We start from the raw sequence: 22,505 nt of genomic DNA on the forward strand, positions 1-22,505 counted from the left end.
TAAACTCTTCATGTATGACAGTTTTATTTACCTAAAACCAAAGTTCATGTGTACAATCATCTCGGAAAATAAAGTACAGCAGTTTGGCAAAATAAATGCCAGTGGAGGGACTGCCTGCCGTTCCCACAAATGCATCACTGCACGTCCGCCTTCCCAAACATGGTGCACATCTCAGTGCAAAGCAAAAAGGCTGTTTAGTTTTTAAATATTCCATAAAAGTATTTCCTTAGGAAAGATGAACTTTTTTTGAGCTTATTTAACATTTGTACTATCTGACGAATGTCTATTCTATTTACCAATACTATACATTGTCTAGTACACAAGTCTGGTAAAACAGAGTGGACGTGCACAATGGAATATTGTACAATTTACTGTACATGGTACTAAGAGCTTTGTCTAAAAAGATGGCATGAGAGGTATCATATTCTAAGGCTCTTCATGCAGGAGATGGGAAGTCTCATGATGTGGGATTGGCTAGTTTTTAAATCAGACATTTATTCATGGCCATTCTAAAAAAGTGATGTATGAACTTTATGAGCCTCTGTCTTCATATTATTTAACTGACATGCAGCTCTTGAAAGATGTGCTGCCCAGAACACACATGCACAACACAAAACAAAACCAAAGTTTCTGCAAGGAATTTAGAGTACAGGCGGGCTTACGCGGCCCTTGCTGCAAAGAAAGAGAGAGGAAGAATCAAATCAGTGGACACAAAGAAATATATAATAAATCACAGGCCAAAGTGAAAAACATCTGAGCAGCAAATAATTTAAATCCATCAATACTTATTTTAATAAAAAGAGCAAATATATTAAGGCCATGCTATGGGCAAGCAGAAGATTAAAATCAAGCAACAAATGCAATAATAAACAACAAAAAAGATATGTATAAATTAAAAAAAAACACACCATCATGTCCTGAAATGGTGTAGGGGCACTTAAATGTCAGCGTCTTTGCTAGTTGCCAATACATGCCGCTGCCATTCAAACACTAACCTGCATCAGCGCCACTGTCAGTTCACAATGCAAAAGGCTCCTATTTCTACTCAGTGTGTACCTGGCACTTAGTGACATTGAAGACATTTTCTTTTCTTCAAACACCTAAATTTTTACTCCTTTTGTACCATTAAAAAGTATAAAACAAAACAAAAAAAAACTGCTAGTCCTATCAAAAATATGAGGAGCCGCCATTGGCGTTTTTTCACATGATCAACGACAGGCGGCAAAGCTACGCGTTAAAACCACAGACGATGAGAGTGGCTGGCATGCAGGTCAAGGTGTACTCACTCTGCAGGTAAACGGGTGGAAGGCATTGGAAGAAACAACAGTTAGCTGTGACGCTAAAAAGCTCAAAGCACACACTGGCCTGGTATTATTGGAGCAGGCATGCAGAAAGGCTTAGACCACGCTTAAGTAAACTAGTGTAAATGTATGGAGCATTGTGACGACAGCAACAACAACAACAAAATCTATACAGAGATTCTACTTTGTGTGGTATGTACAGATATACAGACTCTTCCGATGACCGGTCGTCCATGTTGTGCTCAGTTGATAAGACTAACAGCTTCTTGGTGCCTTTTTACATATTCAAGTACAGTATGTGCACATTATACATACATTATAAAGATAGCTTTAATTAAGATGCAAAATTAAGACTGAAAACTGAATCTCAAAAAACGTATAAAATAAAAATCAAGAAAAATGTGTTTTCTTCAAGTAAACAAATTCAACAACTTTATCAAAAATGTCTCTGAATCAATCTGGTAACATCTGTTAGTCCTCGCTTCCCTCCAACAGAAAAGGAAACTATAGCCTGTGTGCGTAAGGGCTTCGTCTCTACTGCAAAACAAATCGTTGCTTACCTCAACACTTCAACTGATAATCTACGAAATGGTTAAGACAAATGGGTAGTAATAATCATATTAACAGCATTGAGGTAGCTGTGTTCTGCCTAATGCAGAAAATAATGACGACGCATGGAGCTCAAAAATGTCTACAGAGATTCATGCCAGGGCAAATATATTCAAGTCTTTGCCCTAAAATTAGTATTGTACGATACGGTCCTTAGAATTACATCCATTTACACCCTACATTCTTGTCCCCAAAGCCCCCCCCAAAAATTACAAAATATTAATTATCATAAAATAGTGTAAATTCTCTGTACAGCTCAAACACAGCTCCGACACGGTGGGCACCCCTAACTGTTCGAAACAAGATCAAAATAGAGAAAAGCGTGATGGTCAAATAAAAACACAAAATGTTGGTCAAAGTCAATAAAATATAACAAATCCCCCCACACCACCAAGTGTTGACTGCAAGTTGTTTTCCGGGTTAATGTAACTGTGTTAGATGTGTGTGTTAATGTTCACGTCACACTGGTGCACAGGGAGGGTAGTGGAGTGGAGTCAGTCAGGGCCACAACATGGCGGACACGTTAGTGTCGGTGCTGTAGATCCACAGCACCAGGGGCAGGGAGATGGCCACGAAGGGCCAGGAGATGCCCTCGGCACATGCAGACAGAGAGCAGCCTTTGCTGGCCGGCTTCTCCAGCGGATTACCAAAGTCCAAGTAGTTCCTGGCAATAAACTTTAGCAGCTCGTCCAGCAGGATGACGGGCAGGGAGATCTTCAGCACCATCATCCACTGGGTCATGTCCAGAGGGGTGATCTGGAAGATGACCTGGGAGAGAGCACAACAACGTTCATCATGTTACATTACAGCTACTATTTTACAGGAAAAACAGGAACATTTGAGGCTTCAGGGAGTTATGTGGGGGACATTTTCTCACAGTGATGACTTAATCCAGGAAATCACAGCGCCAGTCAAGAAACTGTCCAGCCTATAATTGATGAGCTTTAGAGGAGGATTTTGTTACCTTTGGACAAAGCCGGGATAGCGGTTTCCAACAGCTTCATATATAACGGACCGATGCGAGAGTGGTGTCAGTCCTCTCATCTCTTGGCAAGCAAGCAAAGGAGTGTATTTTCCAAAATATTTAACTCTTCCTCTAAGGACCTTTGTTCTCTCTCACCGTTTCCCTAATGTGACCTGTCTAATAAAAGCAACGATCCATTGCATGTCTGTAATGAAGCCATGCAGCCACATAACTCCTGAGACTCAACCTGTGTCCTGCAGTGGCTGACTGGATCATCAAGGAGCCAGCATGACCACATCATTGAATTAACTGGCTTTGCAAAACTCACAGGCAGTGGTTCCACATAGAGGATGAGGAAGTGGAGGGACATGGACAGGCAGATGGCCCCCAAGAGCCAAACGTTTTCCCAGGGAGGCATCCGCAGCAGAGACTGGTTCTCCGACAGACTGGACAGACGAGAAGGCACAGATGGTCATTGGTTTATACAATTTGCCCTTCCTTCCTTCTCCTCACCGCAACTGGTCTTCCATCTTTCTGAGAGAAACTGCTTTACCTGTTGAGAGCATTGCACATCTCAATGGTCACGAGCACAGACAGTGCCATGGTCATTGGGTAGGGCGACTCAAACACATGACAGTCCAGGCCGTCAAAGTCCGAGTTGTCCGGGGCACACTGGAGGAAGTGGCTCTGTAGGGAGGAAGAGGCAGGGGAGTGAGGGAGAGGAAGAGAGTGGAAGGGAGCTGAAGGATGAGCACTCAGACAGGCCAACTCACCAGCTGGTACAGAGTGATCTGAGGTCCATCTTCAGAGACCGTAAACCACCAGGCAGCAGCTCCCACTGTGGCAGCACCCACATAGCCTAAGAAAACACACAAAAACATCACCATAAGCAATTTACCAAACTGCATGAGGGGACGAACGTTATCCTTCCATTATCAACTTACATCCAATAGCCAGGTATCTGAAGAAGAGCCAGCCAGAGATAAGGGGCTCTTTGGCGTTACGAGGTGGTTTCTCCATGATGTCCAAGTCTGGGGGGTTGAAGCCGAGGGCGGTGGCAGGGAGGCCATCGGTCACCAGGTTGACCCAGAGCAGCTGGACCGGGATCAGAGCCTCGGGGAAGCCCAGCGCCGCAGTGAGGAAGATGCTGTCAGGAGAAATAACGCCAGTTAGCAACATCACTCACATGCTGGAGTTAATCTGAACATGAGCGCTGCATGTTGGACACAAATGATCCCTTCAATCTACTTCTGCTCTTGTCGCTTAGGAGGATGGAATTATAAAAAATACAATCTGCTGAGGACTCACCAGACGACCTCCCCAACGTTGGAAGAGATGAGGTATCTGATGAACTGCTTCATGTTATTGTAAATAGCTCTTCCTTCTTCAACGGCGGCCACGATGGAGGAAAAGTTGTCATCGGCGAGGACCATCTCAGAGGCTGACTTGGCCACCGCAGTGCCAGAGCCCATAGCGATGCCGATCTCCGCCTTCTTCAAGGCAGGGGCATCATTCACTCCATCACCTGTCTGTTGAGAAATATTTTGTTTGTTACAGAGGCGCAATTAGTAACACAAGCCATTCAAACAATTTACAGTGACAAGTCTAAGGCCAACAAAGACGGGATACCCACTTTACTACCTTTTCCAGAGGAGGAATAAAGAACAACTTCACAACCAAAATAAAGAAACAAAACATCTGAGTTCATACCATGGCAGTGATCTCATCAAATCCTTGCAGAAACTCAATAATCTTGGACTTGTGGGACGGCTCAACTCGGGCGTAACAGCGAACGCGAGTCACAGCTTCGCGCTGAGCGTCAGGCGACAGCTCGTCAAACTCTCGTCCGGTGTAGGCCATTTTGTCGACATCATCGTCCTCGCACAGGATGCCGATGCGGCGGCAGATTGCCACAGCTGTGCCCTTGTTGTCTCCTGTGATCATGATGACGCGGATGCCGGCCCGGCGGCACAGCTTGATGGAGGCAGTCACCTCCTGTCTGGGAGGGTCCAGCATGCCGACGCAGCCGACGAAGGTCAGGTCGGTCTGGAAGCAGAGAGACACAGAGACGAGACTGAATGTTTGATACTGAAAAGTCGACCAGTAGAAACCAAATATGGCGCCGCCCTTCAAAACATTCAAACAACTGTACAAGAAGCTAGAAGAAAGTAACTCACTTCGTATGACGAGAATTTGGTAGAGTCTGACAGTATCATGTCCTCCATTTTGGGCGGGCTGTCTCGTGTGGCAAGAGCCAGGCACCTAAGGGTGTCCCGACCTGTCCCGTAATCACGGATCACAGACAAGATCTTTTCCTTGATGCTTTTGCTGAGGGGAACTTTGCTGTTTCCAATTCTGACATGAGTGCATCTATCAATAACTCCCTCCGGGGCCCCCTGTTGGTAGAGCGGAGGAATAATATATTCACGTCGTGGTGGAAGACATCAAAAGCAAAAAAACACAGAAAAACACAGGTTTCTTTCAGTATACCTTGACAAACATCTTGCCAATGGAAGAGCGAGACTTGTTCGGGGTGCAGTAGACAGACATGGACTTCCTGTCTCTGGAGAACTCCAGGGTGAACTCCTTCTTCATCAGCTGCTTGATCACCTGCTCAGCCAAAAAAAGAAAGAGTGAGGAAAAACCTGCTGAGCGGGAGCAGTGGAAATCTGCAGCATGTGCAGGTGAGGGAGCTGGTGTCACTCACAGAGTTGCAAGCGTTGGCTCGGTCAATCTTGGACAAGTTGTGAACCTCGGTGTCGAAAACGTTCATCTTCTCCGTCAAACAGGTCAGCGCGGTCTCTGTGGCTTCACCGACCTTCTCGTACACACCCTTCGCCTGATGCATCAGAAACATTCAAGTTCATATTTTTCCCTTAAAACACTATTGGAGAGATTTTAAGTCCACAAGTAGAGCTCATTTTACTCCAACCCAGAGATAACAAAATACACAAAAAAATAATCACACTGGACAACATTACACATACGTCTGACATAAAAAAGTACAACACAGGCAGGTTTCAGACCTCGTTGAAGTCCAGAGAGGAGTCGTTACACAGGGCGCAGATGGTAGCCAGTTCAACCAGAGCATCATACTGGGACGATTTTACTGGTTTACCATCCTGGTACCTGAAGGGAAGTAAAAAGTATTAACATGCATTGCAGTTCATGCTACAATTAGAACAGTCTATATATTTTTCAGTACCCATCTTTAACTCCTTTGAACTGACAACATAAGTCAATCAATGAGATATTTTAGCTTTTTCCTGGATGTTTGTGTTATGGAGTCAGCTGTAAAGTACTCACACTTCTCCCTCAGGTGCGTAGGTGGAACCCGTGATGGTGAACTCTGACAGATCACAGCTGTCGCCCTCGGCTTTGTTGACAACGAACATCTGGAGAACAAGAGAGTCGGAGGAACAAAAGCAATGAGTTTTTCAAACAGACTCCACTTCATTGAGCCAGTGTTTGAGTGGACTGACAGTTTCTTCACTGACGCAGCAGATGGCAGCAGAAAGCACAGAAATTCCAGGCAGACCTGAGGAGTGAGATCTCTCTTTAGAGAGCAGATTAGTCTGCAGTGGTACAGAGTGCGGTTGTGTGAGGACTCGAACGGGCCCGCTGCCGAATGTGAGAAAAGGGTGTTTAGTTTCTCTCTATGAAGTAAACAGGAGAGAGTGCCGGAGAGCGAGCAAAGAGCGACGCTGTGCCCAAAAGGAAGAAGCCTCAGTGCCAGGTCTCCTGCCAGACGTTTTCACACACAGACACACACACACACTCTCTATTATAAAATTGCCAATGACAAACCAGCAGCAAAACGTCTGAAGTACGATGCTTGGTGTAAGTCAATGTTGGGTTAAATATATATACATTATTTAAGTACAATAAAATATGAGATAATTTTACTTTAATTTGAGTGTAAAAGTTCATTCAACGTTAACTTGAACTGGTTATATCGTGATTGATAGTATTATTAGCACTATTTGTGCCAGAGAAGACGCACTGTACCGCCTGAGTTTACTGAAGCATGAACAGACTTCACAGGCTTTTGTCTGCCATATTCTAAGAGCAAATGTTTTCTCGTTTCTCTGAAACGCCTGTGTGTACATGATAAAATAAAAATACATTTTTATTTTAAAATCTAGCACAGTGTGTCTTACCTAAAATTAATGACAAGCTATGGCTGTCTGGGAATACGACCTGAAAAACGTAACTGATCTGCCTGAACATTAAAGTATTGTTCAAGCAGTTTCTTTTTTCTCCATCTCAACTGAACTGGGTTTATATATTTTCCAAAACATTTCCAGGCCTGAAAATTGCCATTTTCAAACCCTGGTCACCATATATCACTTGAAACTGCATTAATCACACAATCAGAAGGCTAATTGATCATGGAAAGTATTACTTGTGGCTCTAACAACACAGAGGACCAAACAACAATTTAATAAAAACTGTAAATTAAAGCCAAATTCTAATTCAGGCTGTGCCAAAGTTTTGAGGAATCACGAGTAGCGCTGGGCTGCCACTCACAGAGAGAGAGAGAAAGGACTACAAGCTGGCTGCTTGGTGACGCAAGGTCAGTTATGCAACAGCAGCAGTGCAAGTCATCCAACAGCTCAATGTAGATTAGAGGAGTGTCTGACAGTTTGTTGCCTTCTTGTATAATAGCCCGGATACTCGATCACAAGGAACACGTCACCTTCTCTGTTTGAGTTTTAACTGACAAACGTGTTGAAAGTGACTTATGCAATCACAACTCTTCCAACTGCTGTCCCCTTTAATTAAACACCAGACGACCGACAAAGACGACAAAGAACAGAACTGAATAAACTGTTCTGCCGTGTGCACGACTGTGTGACTCACTCTGCAGACGGACATCTGGTTGGTGGTCAGGGTTCCCGTCTTGTCAGAGCAGATGACAGAGGTGCAGCCCAGGGTCTCCACAGACGGCAGGCTGCGGACGATGGCGTTCTTCTTGGCCATGCGGCGAGTTCCCAGAGCCAGGCAGGTGGTGATGACGGCAGGAAGACCCTCTGGAATGGCGGCTACGGCCAGCGCCACAGCGATCTTGAAGTAGTAGACGGCCCCGCGGATCCAGGAGCCTCCGTGGACAGGGTCGTTAAAGTGGCCGATGTTGATGATCCACACGGCGATGCAGATGAGGGAGATGACCTTGGACAGCTGCTCGCCAAACTCATCCAGCTTCTGCTGCAGAGGCGTCCTCTCCTGCTCGGTGGCCGCCATCTCATCGCGGATCTTACCGATCTCTGTGTTAATGCCAGAGGCCACGACCACTCCCACGGCCTTCCCAGCTGCAATGTTTGTACCCTGAAATCACAACAAACATATCAGATGGCTCAAATACATCTGATAAGATCTCAGACGTCTTGACGTAACAGAAAGAGCAAGTCGTTTTTTCCAGGAAGTTAACAGAAACTAAACAAACACAAAGTCGAAGCGCATCAACAGGATGTGTGATAACTAATAAATAGAGTTGAGCTTACAGAGAAGAGCATGTTCTTCTTGTCCTGATTGACAGCGCGTGGGTCAGGCACCGGATCCGTGTGTTTGATGACCGAGACGGATTCACCTACAAAAACAACAGAAAGATCAGTTTGCATTTATCCCTACAGATGATTCAGGCTGAGAAACAAAGCACAGCCAATTATCTACACAGAGAGCTAATTTATGCTGATCTTTTAAATCACTGATCTTTTAAATGCTCATAGATGTTTCAAATCAGGAGCTAACATGTTAATTGTAAACCATGTCATGATACACCTCTGGGCTCATTCTGCAGCCAACTCAAATGGTTTTAGCTTACGGTCAACGCGAGTGTAGGATTGATCCATTTATTGTGGATGAGGTTGTCTTTATTTTGAAATAAAAGGGAGTGTCAGTGTAGAGCTAAAACATAATTATAAAAGCTAAGACATAACTACAAAATCAAACCCTTCTGTGGCCTTGAATAAAACAGCAGTCTGAACTCAGTCTGTGTCAGATAATATTGCGTTTGTTAAAATGGCTGAAGGAAAATAATTTGATGGCTGTGATATTATCAGCAAAACATGTCTTACCCGTCAAAATGGACTGGTCCACCCTCAGAGTTGTTGATTTGATTGAACAGATACGGATGTCAGCGGGCACCTTGTCTCCAACTAAAACAAAACAGATCCGCAATTAGAGAAAATACACAAACACAAACAAAAGAGCAAAAGCCTGAGGAGAATAAGTGAGTTTTAAATTAAGGCTGCAGCTGAAGACTGATGTTAAATTCTAATGGCATCATAAATGATGGCTCAATGTTTTTTTTACACCACGTGAATAGCACACCAACACACAACTGGTTCTGCACAGTGAAGTGTGTGTGTGTGTGTGTGTGTGTGTGTGTGTGTGTGTGTGTGTGTGTGTGTGTGTGTAGTGACGATTCAACAGATGAGATGTCTATTTTCTGCAGGCAGTAACTCAGCATCAGTGTAAACTAAACTGACGCTCATTACAGGGAGGTTGCTTTGCCACCAAGCAGCAGAGCAGTGTTGCCATCGCTGCAGGGAAAGAGAAGAAAAGCCAAAAAAAGAGGAGGAGCTGAAGAACCTGTGAGCCATAAAAAGGCCCGTCTCAAAGGAAAAGGCCAATTTGGGTACATTGGAATTGCAGTGACCCAGTTCAGCTTCCTAATCGTACATAAAGGAAATGGGAACTGGGGAAATGGCTCAGGCTATGGCACAGTTCTGTGGGCGTAGTCTACATATAGGCCTACTTAGTTAAAAATTATGTCAGATCGTTACAGTGAAACCAGGAACCCACACAAGCCTGTCAAATCTCTACGCCCTGTTCAGACCCAGAGTTAACATGCATCTTGGGTGATCTGATCACATGTGGACAGCTGCTAGTGCTTCAGGTCACTCCAGGCATAACAATGCTTCCCCGCATGCACATTAAAAGAAGAAATCAAAACAATGCAGCTTGGGTCAATTCATCAGCATGTTGCAGGCAAACCCAATTGGCCATGATGTTTAAGAAACAAAATGATCACGCTCTCGTAATACATCTCTTTGGGCGTTGTAGACAAAGACGGCTTATGCAATTTGAGCACAGTTTATGTTCAAATAAAACGTAACTCTGCTCACAGAGGACGTCAATTGAGGCCGAGTACACATCACGCTGCGCAAAGAATGTGGCGAGATCAGATAACACTCCGACATGAACTTAAACAGATGGTTTGGATATCAAAGACAAAAGGGACGATCTTGGCTTTAATTTACAGGAAGGGGTAACTAACAAACATTTCCTTGGAAGCCAAAAAGTATGATAAATCAGATGGTTGTGCAACGCTTCCTGTAAAAGTCATAGTTTCTGAAAATATAATGACAACTATAAAGGGAGGGCTGAGCCAAGAAAGAGAGCCAAGATGGAAGCCAAGTTAACCAATCTTAAACCTAATGCTATCACACCAGCCAGTCTGCTCCTGGCTTATGTCCGACTGCAGGAATATTCATGCTAACGGGGGGTCAGAGACTGTTGTGCCCACATCTCTACAGAGACCCGGCTCCATTGAGTCATCCCAGATCAAGCAGGACTCCCGCAGCACGAGGGAGGAGGACTCTGCGTTTACAACAATGATGCTTGGTGTTCAAACAAAGACCAAGTTAAGGCGTTTCCTTGATGTTTTAAATGTTAAGCCGTTTACATTCCTCTTGATGTTGTCGTTTGTTGTATTTTTCTCGTGTAGCGATGGGGGCACCGGCATTTTGTTGTGGATTCCTGTGTTGCATGAAGACAATTAGTTATTCTTAAAAGAAACCAGTGTTTGAGGCGGTGCCACTGCAAGACACTGGAATGGCCCAGAGGCTGTGTTAAAGTGCAGACCTGCTCTGATGAAGTGTGTGTATATCACTTCTAATTTTGTGTCAACATCCTACTTGGTTGCAATCCAGGTATCTCATCCAGTCTGATCGCATTTTCACCTTGGTACTTGCCAACAGGTCCATACATTTCAGAGTGACAAAAGCTCAGACTTGTCGGTGATACATTCCAGCTGATGTGACTTCTCAAGGTGCCTTTAAAACAAACCTTTCAACAGCGGGCGGGGCGGTGACCGCACCGAAGTGGTTAGCTTTGACTGGCACCTGCCTCTGCCGTGTGTTAGTGAGACAGCGTGTGGTTCGGCGGGCCAGCCAGGAGGGCACATGTGCTGATGGCACCTGAACAAAAAGGCTGACCTCCTGTCTTGTTGAGTGGGCCATTTCAGAACTATCAAAAGGTGAAGCATCCTGCAGCTTTCTAATACAGCCCTCACTGATTAACACAGAAGCCCTAGTTACATGTGTTCAATTATGTAAATACTTTATCCAGCTGGGTACGTTATCAAAAAACAGTCTCTAGGACCAACGTTTCACTCTTCATCTCTGCTCAATGAAGAGTTCCCTTTCTAACCTTTGGCAGTCAGTTGCACAGGAGAGACTATGTTACCATGACTCATCACAAGCAATGGAAGGAAATGCATTGCTAGGAAATATAACTCACAATCTTGTTTGGCCAAATGTATTGTTTACGTAGGTGCTATACACTATCTAATCTAAACCGTCTTACTAAGATGTGCATGTATAGGTGAAAGAAGAAAAGACAAACAGGAACCTTTTTGCCGTCTGTACTTGGTAAACATCACGAGTGAGTTTTACTATTAAATCAGCAAACAAGAGCAGAGTAAGTAACGTTTAGTTAGCAGCAGCCTGGTAAGCGACACAAACTAATATTATTTTCTGTCGTTACGTTGTCACAGATTCATTAACGTGCCAATGTGTGTCTTCTGACTTTGGAATTGATCCTCACCCATCTCAGTTACGCAAGTGTCATCTTGACAACATCTCCCCTGAGATCTCTGCTTTATCTTGATCGTTTATAATCTTCATCCGCAGCAGGCTCAGCTTTCAAATAGCACGTAACTGTTTCTGTTGCCATAGTGAAAAAATGTATCCCGGCACTGGGAACATTTTAGTTTCTCTCCAGTCAAAAATAATCATGTTTTTTAGTAAAGCCAGGCAGAAATTACATATAAATGATCCATGACAAAATGTATTCAGAATTAAAATCTACTGCCACACTAACATCAAATAAAACAACTTGTCCTTTCAGCCATGCAAGACACTAAAATGTTAATGTGAAAACCGTGATCAGTTTCAGTATAGATCATTTTCTTTGTTTACAGGGCAAAGCGTCTCTCCATGTCTTTAAGTCAACTGTCAGACTCGTCGCCCCCTCATTAAAGGCTCACTGGGGTTAAAGTCCGACCTCTCACTATCCCATCTTCAACCACAGCGTAGCATGGATTCCCAGCAGTCGATATGACTTATGGTGAACACAATCTTTTTAAAAAGACTAGAAGTCAGCTTTAATAATGGAGACTAACTGGTGCATTTCTACTTGAGATTCATAAACCGAAACACCAAACGTTTTGGTCACTGTGTTTACACATGTAGTTTATGCAAATCCTGACATGAATACTTCTCTCCACCTGAGCCTTGCCCTACGCCTGTCGAGGAAACTGTTTGGCTTGAATAAAAACTTCTGTGCCCTTCTGCAGGACTTCACTACAAATGAGGTTTTAAGCTTTTCTAAAGCCAGCCTTCTTGGTCGGCAAGATGAGACCGTTTCTTTTAGTCTCGCTGACAAGTCAGGAACATTTGCCAAAAACCTCCCTCTGTGACAATGGATGCTTGCCAGACCACATTAAATGTCACATCACTATCCATGGTGTCTGGAATCTTTGTGGAGGGTGCGGGTGCTGATGGGCAGGGTTGCTGTGCATCGAGCATGGTGGGGGTGGGACGGTTATCTGCAAAGCGCTTCCCTATAAGGTCATCTCTCTCAAGCACAATAGGAGCAGATGAAAGATCCTCCCCCCTATACTGCTGCCCACATGAGCCCCCGGCTCTACCAGACTCCACAACTTCACAGGCAGCAGAGAACAAACCCACTGAGTTCAGCTGCTCTGAGAAAAGGCCAACATCCAAATTTGCGAGCCCTCGACACCAAACTGTAAGCCGGCAGCATACAGTATCTGCTGTGTTATAAAGAGGACTTAAATCCACAAGAAGGAGCAAGTGAACTCCACATGTTACCACCAGCATCAACGTACCACCAGCGTCAGTGAAGTGGGGCATGGTTATCCTTTATCTTATTTTAGTTGTGGGCACTTTATTCATCATCCTAAGATTACTGCAAATCTACTTTATAATAATAATAACAACCGGGTTAATCATTACTGATGATGTTCATTGGATGATTTCAGAATACAATCTATTCAGGCATAATCCCTGATGTGAATGTAATTTCTGGAACAACTCAGGGGTTAGTTTTTCCATGTATGTATGGCTTAACCAAATGATGCCGTCTTAGAAATACATTATGTTATTTCCACAACATTAAACTCATTTCAGAGAGCGTGTGACTGATGAGCGATGAGGTGCGAGTAGGAGGCAGCGTTTAAAACCCACAGCAGCACCCTAACAGAGAGCAGCACAGATTGGCTGCGGCCTGCATCCTATTCTTCTCACGGCTGAGGCAGCAACAGAGGGCTCGTCTCAGTGTCCTCTACCTCGGTCCAGAAGACATCCAGCATGCATCTGCGTCATCGCACTCCTCTATATGGCAGAGGTCACTTTGGAGCATCAGCGGAATATTATTCAGGAAAAAAGGGAGCCTGACAGGAGCCTTTGTAAAATCTACATGGTGGATTTGGGAAGTAAGTTAAGCTGATGAGCTTCTTCTGACTGCAGGATAAAACATCCGTTTTATGCTGCCTGCTGGTCTGCATTTTTAAAAAGCCTCAAGCTGCTGACAACAAAGCGTCCAGCTTCCTTCATTGAGTGTTTAAATAACTAGGTCTCTCATATGCAAGAGGGAGCCATCTGACTCACAAATTTCTCCTTTAAACATAGCCAAATAATTAAGCTTTCTACACTCTGCTTCAAAAAATCTAAATGGCATGATTAGCACTGTCAACCTCAACCAAATTATACACAGTATGCCATATGACACTAAAGAAATTATACATTTTAAATCCCAGTCCACTCCTCCTCCATTTGCCCTTGTCAAGGTTACACAGAAGTCCTGCTGAACACTGTCCCACGTCACCTACTGTAGCAATGCTCCCCAGAGCACGGTGGGTGGGGTGTGCACAGGGTGGGACCAGACACCTGTCATCTTCATGACTGACACTGCCTCTATAAATACAGCATTCCGAAATCTAAACGGCTTATGACGGCTAAAAATAAAACCTACCACTATGCACAGAAAGCATTGGGTTAAACAGAGTATCAAGATAAGACTAGTGCTTTAAGGACATCAGCATTCATCACATCCGTCTGATCATCCCTCTGCAGGATTTATATATATATATAGATTTATATATATATATATATATATTTATATTTATATATATATATATATATATATATATATATATATATATATATATATATATATATATATATATATATATATATATATATATGCGTGTGCTGCAGAGGTACACGGCACTCTTAGAAAGCAAAGCTTTACATCGTGAAGATTTCTGCTGCTAAAATACGCTGACGGGAACTTGGCAGCATGGATCATCCCAGCGCTTAGTTCACATGCTGCATGGAGGGAAACTGTTGAGTTGGGACGAGCCGCGAGGATGCATAGGACAGTGTCACTTGAGTGAGCTCAAAATGTGTGCGCGATCACACACAGAGTAGTCAAGTGGGCCTCGATAGCATATGTGCCCAGCCCTTTGAGACTATGGGTTAATAAGAGCATCTCAAAATACCTCACTCTTACAGGGTGAGTCACCTCTGCAGTGGCACATGGGATGGGATGGGGGGGGGGGGGGGGGGTTCAACTCAAGCTTGTGCTAAATGTGATCCATGACCATACGTGGACTGATTTGTTCTGTCCGCAGTAGGCATCACCCGAGGCAAAGCTAAACAGCAGCATCATATTAAAAAACACAAGATTTTTCTTTCATCTTTAAAAACAAATTTGGAAACAATCTCTTTCACAGGTAAACAACAAAATATGGATGAAAGTTGCAGAGGCAAAAGGTTGCCAATTTTCTGTGACATTCAAGGTTCATGTGATGGAGCCCTCTGGCTGCATATCTGATGCTCTCAGAGTCAAACCAACACATACAACCGTATACAATAACAATAATAGCAACAATGCCCTGAGCGCTTAAATATGCACAAGAGCAAAAGTAGCTCACCCTACCAGCAATCTCCACAATGTCACCAGGCACAATGTCTCTGGACTTGATCCTCTGCACAGTTTTCCTGTCCTGCCGGTACACTTTCCCCATCTCAGGCTCATACTCCTTTAGCGCCTCAATAGCATCCTCAGCATTACGTTCCTGTGGAGGCGAAAAAGGAGATTCAGTGCCAAAGATTTCATAGTTTCTCTTAAGACATGCACGTTCTTGGCTCTGCTGGAATACACGGTATGAGAACATTTGTCTTTGAGGAGGCACTGGCTTTTATATGTTGTCTGTTTATTTTCATCAGGGTTTGGTTGGAGACATTAAAGTTGTTAAGTGTATGAAAATGGGAACATAAATCACAGCGTTTACTGCTTCTGTTGCCCACACATTGTTCAAATCAAATGGATCAACAAGCCAGACATACAGAAAACCTGGCGATGACAAATGACAACGGAAGCCTTCTCTAAATAAAAATAACTTTCGGTGCAATATTTAGTCGATCTAAAGTTAAATTCAGTGTCTTGAACAGTCTATATCCATGTGCCAAGTACATTGATTTAGATTGCATTTGATGAAGGATCAGCTTGATGAAGTAAGGATATGCATTAGAAAGGTGTGGTTCTGGATTACATTGGATGTAGATTGGTGTACCTAACATCAGTAGTTCCCTTTCCATATTGATACAGCCTCCAATGTGATTGTTTTTTTATGACAGCACCATGTCAAGTTCCCATTTACAGGCTTTCAATACTATACTAACTTTTCCATACATGTCTGTTAATCTGTTTAAAAAAGCAGGTAACACGTACAACTATTTTGCAGTAAAGTCACCATTCTGCTGCATAATGAATGTGATTCACTTGGACAAAATGCATTAGATTTGGACAATGAAACTAGAATATTCAATAATTTCAGAGGTACAAAGGATATATAATGCAATATAAATACAGTGACTTCTCTGGATCCTAAAAGTGTCTTACCTGCCACACGCCGACGATGGCATTGGCTATAAGAATGAGCAAAATGACAAAAGGCTCCACGAAGGCTGTGATAGTTTCCTCTCCCTCCTCGAACCAGGCCAGGACCTGAAAACAGTTTGAGAAGCATGTCATTATATAAAAAAAAAGTCATTTCACAGTAAAATTGAAGAAAACAACAAGTAGGGATACAATTGTAGACAGAACAAAACAAGTTGTTCATAACTGAAGAATCACCTCTGACAGATGGAGACATCTCAAAGTAATAGTACTCTGAACTTTAGTCTACCAGCAGTGCATTTACTCTGGCCATTTTTTAATGTAAATTATTTATGTTCTGTTTTAACTGCCAATACTGCTCTGCCCTTTTTAATTAAAATTCAAACATCTTCCAAAAGGTATTTCATAAAATCAAAACAAGTACACCATCAAGAAGACAACTCCGATCAACACAGTCAAACATAAATCTTATATATTAGAACCTTACTGGCAGATAATAATTAACCATATTCTGACCTGGAGTCTCATTCAAGCTCGTTGTTCCTGAGAAAGCCATCCTAAAATGACTGTGTGAGATAGGGAATCCATTAATGGAACTTAATGCAGTAAAGCAATCAACCTCAGTAAGACCTACTACGTATCTGGCTGTGGCAAATGCCAAAGACATTAAATGGCATAACTTAAATGACAGGAGTAACTCTTAATAGCAGTTTAATACACACCGCTCAATAGTGCTCTCCTGTATGTCATACCACCACCAAGAGATTTACATTACTCAGACTTACAGCTAAATTTATATTATAGAAATATAGGTACATTATACATAATTTTAAAATATATTAAATTAGTCATTTATGGACGGTCCTCAAGCAAAGAACTGCTTAGTCAACGAATAATCGTAGTAAAGATTTAATAACAGCTCTGTAAAACTGAGTTTCACCACAAAGAATTACATAAAAGCCCACATTTAAATATTGTGTTTAACAGATATGTGCTTAAGACTTTCTTGGAAATAAGTCATTCAACATAAATTACCAATTAGTCTACTAACCCCCTGAGATGACGTGAAAACATAATATTGTTGACCTCTACCAACCAGTAGATGAGTGTTGTATCATATTATTTATAGTTATCTGCAGATTTAAAAAGACACAGAACAGAGTAGAGTAAACCAGTATGTCCTCTCCTATGAATGAATCGGTGCCCTTATGGTAAAAGCTCTTTTCAATTTGCATCCAAGTTAAGGTGGAGCCAAGTACAACAAAATGGGGAAGACGACATTTTTTGATGACCAAAAAAGATTCTCATTCATTTTTCATGAACGGAAAACACTGATTCATTCAAATTGATTTATATGTTTGCTTCATGAGGGTTAAGCAACAAATTAATCATCAAAATCTTTTGCAATTACTTAGTTTTGTCGATAAACTAATCAACTTCTTGTTTTAACCCTACTATATACAGTAAGATGCATGGCTAAAAGTCATGTTTAGAACAATAAAACAATGCATCGAAAGAAGAAGCAAAGCCTTAACTGTGGCCTCAACACTAAATCAAATCATGCAAACAGAACATGTTGAGTCCTTCAGAAAAGTAAGTTTGACCAACTTCAACATTAGCTAAGAGTTCTTATTTGAATTAGCTTTCAAACAAGATACATATCAAAGTTTAGAAGGGATTAATTTGATGAGGGTGATGTGTGCGTTTGTTTGATACGAGCCCTCCCACTGAGGAGTGAGGGACCAAATTTGGTCTTGAGTGGTGCTCTGTTCCCCTGTCAGACAGCAGCCACTGACACCTCTGTATCACCTGACTGGACTCTGCATGCCACAGATCAGCTCACACACAGAAACACACAGACACACACACACAAACATAGGTTGCCTTACTTATTTAAATATTCTTCAGCCTAACGTTAATCTACCGAGCTGGCAATTCAAGAGACGTGAAAAGTGTAATACTGCAGAAATGAAGCTATAATTGCACAATACCAAAGATGACTTCCAGTTTTCAATCCCATAAAAGCTTGCACTTTTTAATTTGGTGAAACAAACTTTGCACAACTAAATAGCCAGTTGTACATGAGGCCTCGTCTTTCCACATGACATTAAAACAATAAAAAATTTACACTACTACGTGGAAATGTATGTTTGATTTTGCTTTAGAAAAGGGCTTGGACACATGCTGATGATGCTATTTCATAATGGCAACTATTAAACATTTATCTGTCTCGCACTCAAAGTCAGAGGCCTGAGGGAGACCGGGATAAGTCATTACACAGCAGTCATGCTTGACGACTCAAATGTCTTACTAGGCACATGGCGATAGCAACTCAATGCCGTTACTGCTGTTGTCACCATTCCTCAGATGGGTCGTGAGCCTTCTCAGCTGTTCAGCTTTCTAATATGCGAGTGTAACCCCAGCCAGGTTAAACCAACTGAAGACGTTCACACTTCAGCACTATGCACTACGTAAATCACCCACTGCCATTCCACACACACAGGGCTTAAAAATAATCCCATCTACAATTTTGACTTCACATAAACACACTCGAGGTGGCAAGGGAAAGCTATTTGTAGGAAGCGTTGGCTTGTTCCGAGACTTTTTAGATTCTCCATCTACAGGTTATAAACTATGAGACATGAGCAATATTGGGAATACAAAAATAACTCATCAACGCAGCCACTGAACAAGTCAGCATTTCATTAAACGGTAAAAGAAAATGTAGTGAAATACTTACAAATGATATACATGCAGCCAGCAGAAGAATACGAACAAGTAAATCTTCAAATTGTTCAAGGACAAGCTCCAACAAAGATTTCCCTGCAGAAAAGAGTGTTAAAATAACAATCCATCACAGAAACGTGTTATCACAAAATGACAGTAACAATATCGCTGACTGTAGTGCTTACCTTCCTCCGCTGGTAACTCTGTGTGGAGAGACGCAAGAGTCAAACCAGGGACCGCACAGGAAAAAGAAAAGAAAAAGAGGATAAGTTGTGTATAAATACTTCTTTTTTTAATAAAAAAAATGTCCAGCAGCAGTTCCTGTTTCATGAAGGGGAACTAATTCCACACAAAAAGTGTGAACTTGAAGAGCGAAGTCTCAGACAGTCGACCAATAGATGCCTCTGAGCTCAAACCAGAATGTTTCCAGTGTCACTTAACATTTTGATGATTTAGCCATCATACATATGCTACAAGACCGCAGATTTTGTTTGAAATATATATAATTATGAGGTGTGTGTAGATTCCTTTGACTGTTAAACAAGATGTTAGGTAATTAATATGAATAAGCAATATCAAATGCTTTATAGCAAGATTTCTATATCCGTCCTTTCAGGTTCACGCTTCTAGCAGTGGCACAGTCCACCCCGTTAATCTTTATTACACAATGGGAATAAAAGAAAAAAGGAAAACGCCAATCAATGTAAAGGTCAAAGTGATTTAAGAGGAGGGGGTAGTATACCCTCCATGACCTCCCAGGTGATATTAATATAAAAACAGCTGTTTAAGCCTGGAACAAGAGAGATTAACTTGAGGGATAACGTTACTACAGTGATCCCATGGCCGCAGTTCAAAAGTCTGCCGGATCTCCGGGCTGATGTGTTGCAGTTCTGCTTTGGGAGGAACAGCCAGCAAAAGATTACCGTGTTCAACAAAGTGCTCATGTTTTATATATTGTCCACAATGCCACAGTGAGGCTATGTTTCACAATGCTATCAAAGTCAACGGTGACACACTGATACAATGCGTTACACAAATACAACGTACAGTACCGTTAAAACACCCAACAATGTTTAACAATGTTACAATGTCCTACAAGCAATTATTCATTCTGTTAATTTGAGACGGGAAACCCTCGAGGTCACAGGTGATGACGTCAGCTAAATCACTTTATGGGGCCGATGATGTTGGTGACTTTTACCCCATATCTTGGATACAGTGCTATGTTACAATGACAAGACATTTTTTCTGTTTCTTTCTTTCTTTCTTTAAACATAGTCTAATTCACAGCATTTATCGGCGGTGTAACGTGTAAACTGTCGTACCGTTTAGGCCCCATTTCTCCTTCAGTCGCTTCACCTCGTCCAGGGAAAGTCCTGTGCTCTCGTTGACGCTGAAATAACTGTAAACTTCTTCCACACTCTTCGTGTGCGAGTTCTCCATGGCGGACCAGACGGCTCCTTCCCACGCGGCTTTACGCACACAGAAACACTGCCTCGACGTTTCCTCCTGGGCTCTTTTAAAACCTGTCAATACTTTATAATTAAGTATGAGTTTTGCCAACTGAGAGCTGCGCGTTCACACTCGGGATAGCTATCGTTAGCTATTCACGGCGGTCTCACGTGTCCCCCCCCCTGCTACGCTGCGCAGTTACGGAGAAGAAGACAGAAAAAAAGAAAAAACGTTGCGTTGAGCAAAACTCCTCTTCCGTGTCTGGGCGAAGATCACTCTCTGGGTCCTCTTATCTCCGGAAATGGTGGGAGAGCGTCGGCAGCAGTGTCTCGTGTTAAGGGCTGCATTCACCCGGTCCAGGTCCTCCGTGACTCACCGTGCCGTGTCTCGCCGTTGCGCAGCTCTCTGAGGCTCCACACGGTGCTGACAGTCTGGCTTTATCAAAGTGCCTCACTGCTGCCCCTCTTCCCTGCGCTGCATGTGGACTCATATCATTGGATGAACGGTGTCAGCTGCGTCCAAACCAGGGAGACGTTTAAAAAAAACACACAGGAAGACGAACACGAAATAGAAGAAGAAAAAAAATGGGCAGGAATAAATGAGTCTCCGACATGGCATCCCATTCAAACTCTGTGGTGTCCCTCGTATGTAAACCAGGAAGCAACGGGCTTAACGTGTTTTCATGTTAGTGTTTTTAAGGGTTGTTGTAGTTTAACAAAAAAGACACTCACTGCATAGTGCAGGCGCGGGAAAGTAACTTACGTTTAGTGAATAGTAAATCATTGTAATGTGCCATGTAGGGCACAGCCTTCAATCGGCATGACATGCAACAGATGTTAAATATTTACACACAGAAACACGTTTGGCATGTTGGTTGGCTTTGCAATCTAAAAAAGCACATTTTACTTGGGGTTGTAAAGATTTAAGATTTTCACAGTATGATTATCTTTGAACGTATCACAGTATTACATTATTATTATCATTATTGTTATAGTCTGTCACAATTACCAGTAAAGAGCATACGTTGTATGTTTTTTGTTAGTTAAATTAACTACTAAATGAAAAAACACTCGTGCTATGTTTGCTCATTTGCATATTACTAAGGATGTGTGACACAGCGAAACTGCTCATGTTTGTTTGTACCTTTAACTCATACTCAAACTCTGGTTATATTTTCAGTATCATAGATAACAGTACTGCACACAAAGTTAAATGTAACGTCACAGACTATGTTACAAATTCCTCCAGACTAAAGGCATCTCATTACAGAGGCCCCATGTCTTATTGTCTTACTAACTCATTTACACTTGACTAGGGGCCGTGTTTGCCTCGCAGGAATGAGTTCATGCTCAGAATAGAGAACAGAAAGATTGGCAACAGATCAATGCCTCGGGCCTGTCACGGACAGTTGGACAAAGGGTTTACAGTAGTTAAGGCCAAAAACTATGGGATGTTTTAAAACAAACCAGTGCCTCCAGATAACACAATAATGTCTTCTTTACCGGACACATTCAATAAAGCCAGCCTGACATGTCGACTACATCTGCATAACAATGGGAAAAGGAAGCTCATTTGCTAAATAGGAGTGAGGGCACAAGGTCAACTTTGCACCGCGACTATTCATCAGGTCGTTTAGTTGTCAGATGTTTTACTGGTGGCCATCATCTGTTAACACGTCTGAATATGGCCCCAAGAAGCACAAGGTGCTGTAAAAATAATAACATGGCGCTGCCCAGTTGGACATCAAGCGGCCTTTTACAATGCACACTTGCTCCGCTTGGCACAAGAGCCACTGACAGACTCTGTCAACAGCAGATTAAGTTTCTGTGGGAGGGAGGGATCTCGAAACATCCATGAAGATATTTCTTGGGAACAATATGAAGCCCTTGAAACAGAAGTTTCTGCCATGTTACTTAAAAAGTAATCAAACTTCTGGCCTGGAAATCAAATTCATCCTGTCCCTGTAGTTTATAATTGATTTATTAATTAATAAAGCTTATTATTTTGACAATGAAATAGTTTCCTTCTTGTAGACTCCATCTGGTTTGTTATATACAACCTGATATAAAAGTTAACTACTTCAGTTTAAGAAAGCAAACATAATTATCTAAGTCATCATCAAATCACTTGATTTCTATGAATGAATATATATTAGCTATTAGAATTAGGTATTCACTGTATTACACATTTTGTTTGAACTGAACTATGTGAATTAATCACAATCAGTATTTCATGGA

General features: G+C 42.4%; 1 protein-coding gene across 1 annotated transcript in view; it reads right to left on the reverse strand.

Annotated features, from left to right (window-relative positions):
- The window catches only part of LOC137778873 (sarcoplasmic/endoplasmic reticulum calcium ATPase 2), a 23,248-nt gene continuing 743 nt past the window's right edge, over positions 1-22,505 (reverse strand). Inside the window, exons 2-21 of the mRNA XM_068566219.1 lie at positions 20,142-20,342; positions 19,002-19,019; positions 18,830-18,912; positions 16,093-16,197; positions 15,127-15,265; positions 8,952-9,032; positions 8,379-8,464; positions 7,738-8,202; positions 6,181-6,269; positions 5,901-6,003; positions 5,582-5,713; positions 5,365-5,484; positions 5,052-5,270; positions 4,585-4,920; positions 4,183-4,403; positions 3,819-4,021; positions 3,648-3,733; positions 3,428-3,561; positions 3,203-3,320; positions 1-2,678 (exon numbers count right to left, since the gene is read on the reverse strand). Coding sequence (XP_068422320.1) covers positions 2,409-2,678; positions 3,203-3,320; positions 3,428-3,561; positions 3,648-3,733; positions 3,819-4,021; positions 4,183-4,403; positions 4,585-4,920; positions 5,052-5,270; positions 5,365-5,484; positions 5,582-5,713; positions 5,901-6,003; positions 6,181-6,269; positions 7,738-8,202; positions 8,379-8,464; positions 8,952-9,032; positions 15,127-15,265; positions 16,093-16,197; positions 18,830-18,912; positions 19,002-19,019; positions 20,142-20,342 — 3,209 coding nt within the window. The 3' untranslated portion in view covers positions 1-2,408. The remainder of the gene's footprint in view (positions 2,679-3,202; positions 3,321-3,427; positions 3,562-3,647; positions 3,734-3,818; positions 4,022-4,182; positions 4,404-4,584; positions 4,921-5,051; positions 5,271-5,364; positions 5,485-5,581; positions 5,714-5,900; positions 6,004-6,180; positions 6,270-7,737; positions 8,203-8,378; positions 8,465-8,951; positions 9,033-15,126; positions 15,266-16,092; positions 16,198-18,829; positions 18,913-19,001; positions 19,020-20,141; positions 20,343-22,505) is intronic.

The sequence above is a fragment of the Clinocottus analis genome, unplaced genomic scaffold, assembly GCF_023055335.1.
Source record: "Clinocottus analis isolate CAN_PGR_092001 unplaced genomic scaffold, fCliAna1.0.p SCAF_7, whole genome shotgun sequence".
In the NCBI taxonomy this organism is placed as follows: Eukaryota; Metazoa; Chordata; class Actinopteri; order Perciformes; family Cottidae; genus Clinocottus; species Clinocottus analis.